The following is a 10814-nucleotide window of genomic DNA, read 5'->3' on the forward strand; positions in this document are numbered from 1 at the left end:
TTTTCCAATAATCCCGCCTCCTGCGTTCGGATTGGCCAGGAGTACTCCTCTGTCTGCGCCGTGATTGGATAGGAAAAAAATGGTAGGCGCCATATTGGTTGCTCCAGTGAGTTAACACGTCCGCCATATTGGAAGGGGCGCTATTCTATCGCAAGTCAATGCAAAACTATAAAGAGATGCAGGGTCTGTTTTGATTAAAAACTCATTTGATTTTGATTTGTTCTCACAGAGTTATAATTTTCTGCATCTCACACAAAAGGTAAGGTTTACAATATCTACAACCTGTCTATATTTTTCATTGAGGTCAAACTGCCAGCAAAGTAGTGGAACAGTGGGTAAATTTCCAACTGGACAGAAATGAGCCTCAACCAAGATCGATATGAAAAGAATTCCAAATGCAAACCAAATTCCAAGGTTCAGAGATCCATTCCCAGTGCCAGGATCAGTTATTCTCACAATTTCTGACTACGACTCACATGCAACACAGCAGAACACAGGATGACGTGGTATCGTTCAACCCATGTTTGGTGGTTGAGGAAAGCAATACAGAAACCAATCACATGTTAATTAGCATTAATACTTTATATACAGTTACATATATTATTACTGGCAAAATTATCCTCCAGAATTACATTGTGTAATGTAGTACATCGCAATTCAGTGTAATATGGACTCTGTTGGATATACACTATATTGCCAAAAGTATTTGCTCACCTGCCTTGACTCACATATGAGCTTAAGTGATATCCCATTCCTAATCCATAGGGTTCAATATGACGTCAGTCCACCCTTTGCAGCTAGAACAGCTTCAACTCTTCTGGGAACGCTGTCCACAAGGTTTAGGAGTGTGTTTATGGGAATTTTTGACCATTCTTCCAGAAGCGCATTTGTGAGGTCACACACTGATGTTGGACGAAAAGGCCTGGCTCTCAGTCTCCGCTCTAATTCATCCCAAAGGTGTTCTATCGGGTTGAGGTCAGGACTCTGTGCAGGCCAGTCAAGTTCATCCACACCAGACTCTGTCATCCATGTCTTTATGGACCTTGCTTTGTTCACTGATGCACAGTCATGTTGGAAGAGGAAGGGGCCAGCTCCAAACTGTAAAAACAGTCTGCATGCCTAGGTGCTTGATTTTATACACCTGTGGCCATGGAAGTGATTGGAACACCTGATTCCGATAATTTGGATGGGTGAGCAAATACTTTTGGCAATATAGTGTACATAGGATAGTATAATTTATTCTATCCACATTCACTGGATATGAGCAATCGTGTGCTCTGATTGGCTACACTACGACGAGGCTATCTGCTCATATACAGTGAGTAGGGAAAAACAAAATGGCGGAGCGTGTTGCTGAACCTACCGAGGATGAAATATAAAGTAAAATCGAAAACAACCAAAAATTGTTACCAGGTATTTAAAAGAAACGGAAATAGCTCAAAGAATACAGTATAGAATATCCCCCCCCCCCCCCAATATGTCCTGTTCCACAATCCAGCCCAGTCGGTGGCGGTAATGCACCTTTTAAGTTGGTTTGCTAACCGCCAAAAAAAAAAAAAACTAAAGAAGAAAACCCTCCAAAAAGACAAAAAAAGCAACAAAATATGGAATAAAAGTATTTGATGGTAAGAACGTATCTTTTTTTTATTTTTCAGGAATTATGATAGCATTTTTCACAAAGTTCTCCTGTGATTTCGTCGGTTTGTTTACGTTCTAAGCGGAAATTATTTTGTCGGACGTTTTGTATTAAGTTTTATTTATCAAATTTGCAACAAAAAAAAAAGAAAATGCTCTTTCTCAAAATCCAGTGAATGTGGATATAATAAAACAATTATCCCACTCAATCTCGTTGTACATGGCTTCTAGCCAACTCGGTGCTACACGCCTCATCGGCTATTAGCTCGTGTACGACTCGATTTCATGGAATAACTGTTCAATAGAACACTGTAATATTGTTCAGAGCAAAGGAACAGTGGTAGGGTGAGAGACACAGCCTTGGGCCCAAAGGGCCACCAGTTCGATTCCTGGGATCAGCAGAGAAAATGTGAGGGGAGTTGAGTGAATGAACGGCACTTTCCCTTATCTCTGTGAAGTGCCCTTGAGCAAAGCACCTAAATCCCAATTGCTCCCTGGGCGCTGTAGCATTGCTGCCCACTGCTTCAGATGGGTTAAATGCAGAGGAGGAATTTCACTGTGCTTGTGTACATATGACAAATAAAGGCTTCTTCTTCTTAAGCCCAACCACACCTGTCGTACAGTACAGTATTGCACAGAACAGTTTCGCGTGGGACAGTTATTTCCAAGCACATCTGTCCTCTTGAAGTAGCAGATAATCTGATAACGTTATGACTTTCTATGCAAGTCATATGTTGATTGGAAAGGTACAGTTCAGTAGTATCACATTACATAATATAGTGTAAAAATATAAAGCCCAATCACACTTCTGTTTCAGAAGCAGTGAATTTGATCATATGTGTTTTCAGAATTGATACTTTAAATGCAAGCATGCATTTTTTGTCAAATTAGCATATTCCATCCATATTGTAAAGTAGAAGAGAGTACAGGAAGTACAGTTGTGCTCCGAAGTCTACGTCCATGGACATGAATGTCACGACAATATTTATTTGAAGCGTTCTTTTTTGGGGTAGAATGTCTGTCCAGAACACACATCTTTAATAGAAAAAAACCCAAGAACTTAAAAATTTCATGTACAGGTTTTTAATTTATTTGGGGTTTTCTGAAATCAACACTGTGTAAAAACCCAATATTGCCATGACATTGACGCATGTATGTGGATTTAAACAGTTGACCACAATTGGACATTTTTGGTTCGTGTTATAAAAGTACTGACAAAAAATATTCTCAAATATTTTTAGAAAATGTACATTGACATCATTTATTATCCAGTCAACATTGTATTTTCATATTCTCCAGCCACGTAAAGCTCCTACTGACATACATTGAGTCTGAATGCAATATAAAAAATGAATAGCTCAAACATTCCAATGGAGAGAAATAGTTTACAATGCAGACATACAGTATTTATAATTACATCATATACAGTAATTACAATTAGTTCACCAACTCAATACAATACAATTTAATCAATATAACATCTGTTAATAAAAACAAATTCCACACACACGCAGTCATTTTTCCTTCGGATTGGAAGATTTTCACGATATCAGGTTGTCTAACATTCTGGCATATGAGCTTCATGCGAATTTCATGAGATGAGCTTCAAACGAGACAACATCCCAAACCACATTTCACTCACACTTCAAACAACACGGTGACCTCCTGAACATCCAGACACGAATATCGCGCAATCATTTTCCTTTTTCCTCCCTGATATTAAAGTAAATGCAGGACAAGGGATGCTAACTTTTGTACTCAGTCGGATTATACTATATTATAAGTGGCTTTTCAGTGGGCACGTTATCACACAGCATGGTCCTGGCACATCTTTGTGAAGCATCTTTGCACTGCAGTGTAAAAAATAATTACGATGAGTATGATGTCATGACTCAAAGAGTCATTTTGTCGTCTTCTGTCGTCGGCCAGAAAGATTTGCATCCAGGAGCACTTGGGGTTTTTTCATCCTGTAGGCCGGAGATTTGCGAATTCGAGGTCCCTTCACGTTGACGATGTGTGGGAGGAGAGGCGGGTCTCGTAAACATAGACCCGCCTCTTCAGGGGCGTGGCTTCTTAGCAGAAGGCGCTCCGACTCTGGCGCTGTTACAGCAATCCAACCTGAGGCAGAGTTTCACGCCATCGTTAGTCCGTTGTAGATTCATTTTATCAGCTTCATCCCAGTGACTAATTCAAACTGTTTGGAGATGAACCTCTTGCAATGCAGAGTGTATGAGCGATATGATGTTGTCGTGCAGTACCTGCTGAGGATAGTTTGATGTCTGTCACCGCTGTGTCCAGTCCTCGGCCCTCAAGCTCAAAGTCTTGAGACACGAAAGCTGGAAACATCTTCATTCGTTCCTCTCCGCCTGTTGGCACCTAAACAGCAAATGGAGAAACCAAACTGTGCAAAGTATTGAGCTGCATCCCAGACAGAAAGTCAAGACAAAAATATTAATGTCGAAAGAGGAAAAGACAGAAAAAGCCAGTGAAGGAGCAACTGTTCGGAGCTGCTATGATGGAAGCGATAACAAGAACAAACGTGACTCACGGATGATCCACAACATAAAATCTCACTATAAATGGATAAAAAGTGTGACGTGTCATCCTTCTGAGGTGTAACTTACAGCGAGTAGCGTTTGCCCGGCGTGTTTCTGGTACGTCAAGTCGGCTTTGTCCAAACTAGTGATGTGGACGGGGATTTGAGAAGAAGCCACAACAGTAAACCAGCACGGCTGATTTCCCTGCAGAAGACAGCATGATACACGATCAATCACGATTCATTTTGAGATTTTTCACTGAAAGGTAGACGGCCTTTTGGATTTTTTAAGCGTAGGTCATAATAAGAATTTTCCCCGACACCGAATTATTTTTGTTTAGTGGACCAAAAACTACTGAATTCAAATCACAGACTTCCAATTTTATTTTTTTAATAGAACAATTAATAAATTTAAGGCCACATGGCCCTAAATTCTCCGCTATTTTCGTCTTGCTTCACCATGACGCAATACAAGATACTACGTCATGCATCACGTGGTGGGCTTTCCCTGTTCGCGCAAGGCATTGTGGGATACAAATTTGAAACAGGAGAGAAAAATGGAGGACGTGAGTGTGCGAATGAAACGTGAAAGACCGACTACAGTAACGGAAAGAAAGCGAGAAGAAAAGACGTTACGTGATATACGAAGGAAAGGAAACGCAGGACCAAACTAATAAATATCAGCGCTCAGCGAGCACCTCGGTGTGATCAGCTGTTTGTTTCACAACAGAATGATGGAACTGTCAGTGCACGCTCAAAGGGAAACCTGCGCATGCGCACACACGGACTTCCTCTGTCTGCTTGACTGCATGAAGCGAGCAATTTCATGCACATTATTTGCTTTAATTTTTTTTCTTTTTTTCCTTTCTTCTTTTCTGTTTCCGGCTGAGAGTACATCGTGCGCGTTCTGGCTGCCGCTTCTCACCAGAGCTTTTTTATTTTATTTTCTTTCTTTTTCTATTTTCATTTTTTTTTCTGTGCGTTTGTGTAGTTTGATGTTTGTTTGAGTGTTTTGTCTGCCAGTTGTGGTGTAGCTCCAGACCCAGTTTTGGGCGTCGGTTCCCTCCAGGCCTTGGTTCGCCGTGGGTGATGGATGCCTGCGCTCCCAGCTATGGACTGCAGTGAGCTCGTTGCTCATTTTACATCGTGGTTGTCCAGCGCTCTGTGCTTTAATGCTTGGCGTGATGTTCCGAGCGATGTTGCTCGGTGGCGTCACAGCGGCTGTGCAGGCGGTTTGGGACATACCAGCACTCTGCGTGGCGGAGCTTCTCTGCTCGCTTTGTGGATCCATGGCGTGGTGTTGAGCGATGTTGCTGACGGCGTCTCGGCGGCGGTGCTGGAGATGTGGGACTCGTTTTCGTGAGCCTTTTGGTGGGATTGTGGCTGCTACACCACGGGAATTAGGCTACATCCTGACCCCTACTCGGTGGACTTTTTACTTTTTATTGTTATTATTATTTATATACATTTTTTTTTCTTTGTCTATAATTGTAAAGCGTCCTTGGGTTTCTTGAAAGGGGCTATATAAATTAAACTTATTATTATTATTATTATTATTATTAATCCCCTCAAATTAAATAACTTCCCAGCCACAGAACGGCCTGATATTTTGTAAGATATTACAGAAATAAACATATATCACAATGACCACATTTCAGACGGAACTAAATTTCACCGATTTTATGAAATCGAAAGGCCGTCTCGCTTTAAGTCAATGTTTTGTCATGTTTCATCACTGATATGTTGTTCGTGGTTTGTTTTAAGACTTTATCTCTTTCTTTTCTTGACTTCTACCAGAAACTCAGCTTTAATTTTACTGTAATTCATCAGTGCTGTTTACAGCGACACGAATGGTTCAAATCCAAATAAAGCACCGAATCTCACCTCTAGATAATCGATCCTTGCCAACGCTCCAAGGAACAACACCATCCCCGGCTTCAGTAAAAAGGTCCTGGGCGTGATGGCGTGCGTTGGCACCACAAGCTTCACTTCCTGTTCGTTCAGCAGGCTGAGAATCTGGTGATTAAACAGGCATTTTTACACAAAGCCACATTCAACTCGAGAAACATTGCGTCATCGGACTCACGTCACGTTCTTTCATGATACCCGGCGTGTCGTAGAACCAGTGAGCATCTTTAATCTCGTTGTATGTAAATTCAGCCTCGGGTTCGTCCTCAGAGTTCGGTTTGCGCGCATTGTCTTCATTCAGGTCTTCTCCGACGCTGAGGCTGTCTGGGTCGAACTCCACAAGGTCGTTTCTTGAAGTCTGGACCCGGAACGTTCTCCCAACACGGCCTGCCATCAAGTAAACACAACTTTCATCCAATTTCAGTGTTTTTACAGCTTTTCTTTTTGCTTCTCAGAGAAGGAATGTGTTATAAACCTGAAAAACAATTTGTAGTTACGCATAATCGATGATCACGTTTGAATAAAACCATTTCCTGCTCCAGCTCACCAATCAAGTAGCCCTGTTTACGGAAATGCTGGATTCTCTTGAGCTCTTCAGGATCGAGATCGTCCTCGGTCTGTTGCGCTGCCAGACGCAGTCGCTCTGCACGTCTGAACATCCGGTATGGGGTCGGATTGATGATGGGGAACTTTAGGAGATTCAGGGTTGTCCCTTAAAAAATAAAAAAAAATAAATAAAAAGTATGTCTTCATTTAAACATTTCGCAAATCAACGAGTCAAATATCACTGTCCTTTATCCATATGCCTCAGACAAATGTTGTACCACATCAATTTATTTACAACAATTAACCACAGCTAATTTATTTATAAAAGTAATATAACTTAATTATTAGATTTTGGGGCATCATTTCCACAAACCTACCCATTGCGACAGCTCGCTGTGCTAAAACGTCAGAAATTCTGTCAAGTTTATCACTAAATATTCATAATCTTCACTATTTTAGCGGGCCAGAGACATGAGCAAACACAAATTCTGACAGGTTTTTTTTTCCTACGAATTTTCATAAAATTTTAATAAATTTTACTCCTAGCCAGCGAGCTAAAATGAATTAAACAACAAAGGTGTTTCTGATAGGAAATATAATTATTCTTCATGTTCACAAATTGTTATAATCTTGACTGATAACGCGAGTGAGCTAACTTGACAGGATGGATAGAATGTTAATAGTATTGACTACGCTTAGCCAGTTAGCTAACATGAAATAAACTGGTGGTGTTTCTGACAGGAATTTTCAGTCATAAGCTATACATTTATAAAATTTTCATTGCTAAGCTAACTAAACAGGATTTCTGAGGATTTTTAAGTCGTATTCAAAAAAGATAAGGAATCTTGACAACTAATGCTAGCCTGCTAGCTAACATGAAGTGGTGATGTTTCTGACAGAAATTTTCAAGTCAGACGCTGAACATTAATAAAATTTTCACTGCGAAGCTGACTAAACAGGATTTCTGAAGGTTTTTAGGTCATATTCAAAAAAAGAGAAACAATCTTGACAACTAATGCTAGTCTGCTAGCTAACATGAGGTAAACTGGTGGTGTTTCTGACAGGAATAAAATAAAAATTTTCACTGCGAAGCTGACTAAACAGGATTTCTGAGGATTTTTAGGTCATATTCAAAAAAAGAGAAACAATCTTGACAACTAATGCTAGCCTGCTAGCTAACGTGAAGCGGTGATGTTTCTGACAGGAATTTTCAAGTCAGACGCTGAACATTAATAAAATTTTCACTGCGAAGCTGACTAAACAGGATTTCTGAAGGTTTTTAGGTCATATTCCAAAAAGATAAACAATCTTTACAACTTATGCTCGACTGCTTGCTGACATGAAGTAAACTCATGATGTTTCTGACAGGAATTTTCAGTCGTGGTTTTTTACTTTTTATAATCTTCACTGCTAAAAATAGTCAATTTAAAAATAGCCTTAGCTAACTTGATAAGATTTCTGAGAGGATTTTTAAGTTATATTCATCAGTGTTAATCATCTTGACTGCCAATTTTAGCCAGTTAGCTCCCATGAGGTAACTTGTGGTATTTAGTTGTAGCATTTCTGACTGGAATTTTCATTCAGACTTGTCCATGTTTCTATAATCACCGCAAAGTGAATTTTAAAGGATTTATGAAAGGATTTCAGTTGATATTCATAAAAATTCATAACCTTCACCATAATTGTCATTTGAAGGCAAATTGACACAAATGTGATGGAATATTTCAGAAAAGTGGTGTGTCGTTCACAAACGAGTCGGCTTGTTGAGGCTACGTTTACATTACGTCGAATCAGCGGATCATCAGATTAACGTTTTTAAAACGATTCGCGTTTACACTAAAACCGTTAGCCGTGCACACAGCAACACCAATACACGGATACGCTCGGCTCCGCAGGCATCCTGCGCTCCAAATCACTCCGCCCTGAACAGCGAGTGCCCTCTGGAGGGTGCGCACTCCGGCCCTGCGCAGCTCACAGAGCGCGCGAGTGAAGTGAACAAGCTGTGATTCGGGACTGAGCCGCTGTGTGTGTGATCCCAGCGCATATCACTTATTACTTGCAAGTGGAAGGATGGCAAGCCTAAAGACAATCATAACTACACAATGGGCAGTATTTGCATCAGTATTTGCAGTATTTTCATACTTTTATACTCTTTAATGAAAGGTGATACAAGGCGGAAGTCTGCGCCGTTTTTCAGCAGTCGCGTCACATGACCAACGCCAGCGAATCAGGAAGGTGGATGTCACAGTGACGTTGTCCAATGAGACGCCAGCTAGAGCTCAGCACAGCGTATCCGCGTATTCTCAATGTTTACACAGCACCGGAGCTGATACGATCTAGATTGAATACGTGGACGCTGGCGGATTCCCGTTTCCCCGCTTTTTCAGGGGGGTTAATGTAAACGGACAGTGCATCCGCGAAGAAAACGAGACAGATACGGTCTAGTGTAAACGTAGCCTGAATCTTCTCACGTAGATGAGCTGTTCATCAACCCAAAAACCACATAAGTGTCCTCTGAGGCTATGTTTTGTATTTATTATATTTACAATAAAAAAAAAGCCCTCAGAATCTTGTCCAGGTCAGAACAAAACGTCAGTGAGCCGTTTGGAAGCCAACAGAGCCGACTCTTATTGGTGAAGCAAGCCAAATGAGCCGATTCACTCAAAAGATGACTACTTTGAGTCCTTCTCATGCCAAAAAGATTGGGAGATTCCCCCCCACATTAGTTTTTTTTGTTCTTCAGTAGACTCTCAACATAAATGATTCATGCCTTACCAGGCCATGGTGATATTGTGGCTTTACGGATCACATCAGATGCTCTGGATTTGCAGTAATCAGACTCCAGAAGAGTGTTAAACAGCGTGGACTTGCCAGCATTGGCAGTCCCAACCAAATACACATCTCCTTTGTACTTCCAGGATGCCTGGAGCATTGTGATCAAGTTCTCGATCCCATATCCCGTTTTGGCACTGATCAGATGAACATCTTTGGAATCTCGGCAGGGAATTCCAGCATCGGTGCAATACTGGACCAGCTGCTTCCTGATCCTCTGGAGATAATTCTGGGAATCTCCAGGAAGCAGATCCACTTTATTCCCTAAAACTACAATGTGTTTGTTTCCACCAACGAGCCGTGGAAGGTCAAGTACGATGGAGTCTGGAAGATCGAGGAGATCCACAATGAGCAGCACCAAAGCTTTCTCAGATTTGATTCGACTCACAATTTTCCTGTACTCGTCCTTCGACATGGTGATGTTCAAAGCCTTCTGGTGGTGTGTGAGCAGAAAACAGCGTTGACATATCGCCTTCTTGAGTTTGTCTTCTTCTATTAATTGCTTATATTTCTCACTCGGAAGGTAACCAGGAACTTCAGGAGACATGCAGTGCATTAAAGCACCACAGCCTGAGCAGGAGACATCGCTGATCGGCATCTCAGCGTCCGGACTTCCATAGATCTTCTGCTCCTGCTTCGTCTTTTTCTTCCTGGAGCGTTCCAGTGGAAACCCAACATCATGGAAATCGATGCAATCCTCCAGGTCCATGCTCTGATCTCCAACATCTTTTAGAGATCTCAGCTGCAGCTCAAGAGCTTTTTGCTGCAGTTCTGTGACAGTCTTTCTCCGTGGCTTGTCCTCTTGTGCTTTCATGGAGTCTGTGATCTGAAACTGTTCAGGAAAAGGATTTTCTTCATGGTCCTTGGGTTCACAGTAGTCCAGGAAGACAAAGTCTTCCTCCTTGTCAGGTTCAACAGATGAGTAGGTCTCTGGTGTAGCTTGAGGTCTGTTTTTTGATTTCTCCTCAGTGCTGTGAAATCTTAATGCCCCATTCATAGATGTCCAGCTGTCAGAAATCCAAAAAGTTTGCTGCTTGCTTTTGGACACCAGGTCAAAGTAAAGTGAGGACTGAGATAAATGTCTCCATTTTAAGCCTCTGGACTGTTGATCTCTTGTCATTAAAACACATTTTAAACCCCGAGAAGCAGGAAATCTGAATACAGGCACCTGTAAGAACCGAGACATGGTTTTAGAAATCCGCTAAAACTTACAAAAACATTTACAACACTGAAAAAAATTCAACACACGTGAAACCACTGGCTGTGTTTTTTTTTCTGTGTCGCAGGAAAATTGCGTCACAGGCAGTCGTGAGAAGGAAAAAAAATATTTTTTTTTCTCCCTTCGGGGCAAACTACA

General features: G+C 41.3%; 1 protein-coding gene across 4 annotated transcripts; it reads right to left on the reverse strand.

Moving 5' to 3' along the window:
- Positions 1-2702: 2702 nt before the first annotated feature.
- noa1 (nitric oxide associated 1) lies at positions 2703-10729 on the reverse strand. 4 transcript variants are annotated; one of them, XM_060902484.1, is made up of 8 exons: positions 9401-10729; positions 6627-6791; positions 6258-6466; positions 6056-6187; positions 4260-4376; positions 3894-4011; positions 3698-3753; positions 2703-3662 (listed from the first exon to the last, which is right to left on the reverse strand). In XM_060902484.1, exons 1-8 carry the CDS (start codon positions 10641-10643, stop codon positions 3528-3530), a joined length of 2175 nt encoding a protein of 724 aa, XP_060758467.1. In that variant the 5' UTR covers positions 10644-10729; the 3' UTR covers positions 2703-3527. The 4 variants fall into 4 exon arrangements, 3 of the variants coding, with proteins under 3 accessions (XP_060758467.1, XP_060758466.1, XP_060758468.1); XM_060902483.1 differs by having other exon boundaries at positions 2703-3753; XR_009650906.1 differs by lacking the exons at positions 2703-3662; positions 3698-3753 and having other exon boundaries at positions 3921-4011; positions 6056-6179.
- Positions 10730-10814: the final 85 nt, after the last annotated feature.

The sequence above is a fragment of the Neoarius graeffei genome, chromosome 20 (assembly GCF_027579695.1).
Source record: "Neoarius graeffei isolate fNeoGra1 chromosome 20, fNeoGra1.pri, whole genome shotgun sequence".
Classification (NCBI taxonomy): Eukaryota; Metazoa; Chordata; class Actinopteri; order Siluriformes; family Ariidae; genus Neoarius; species Neoarius graeffei.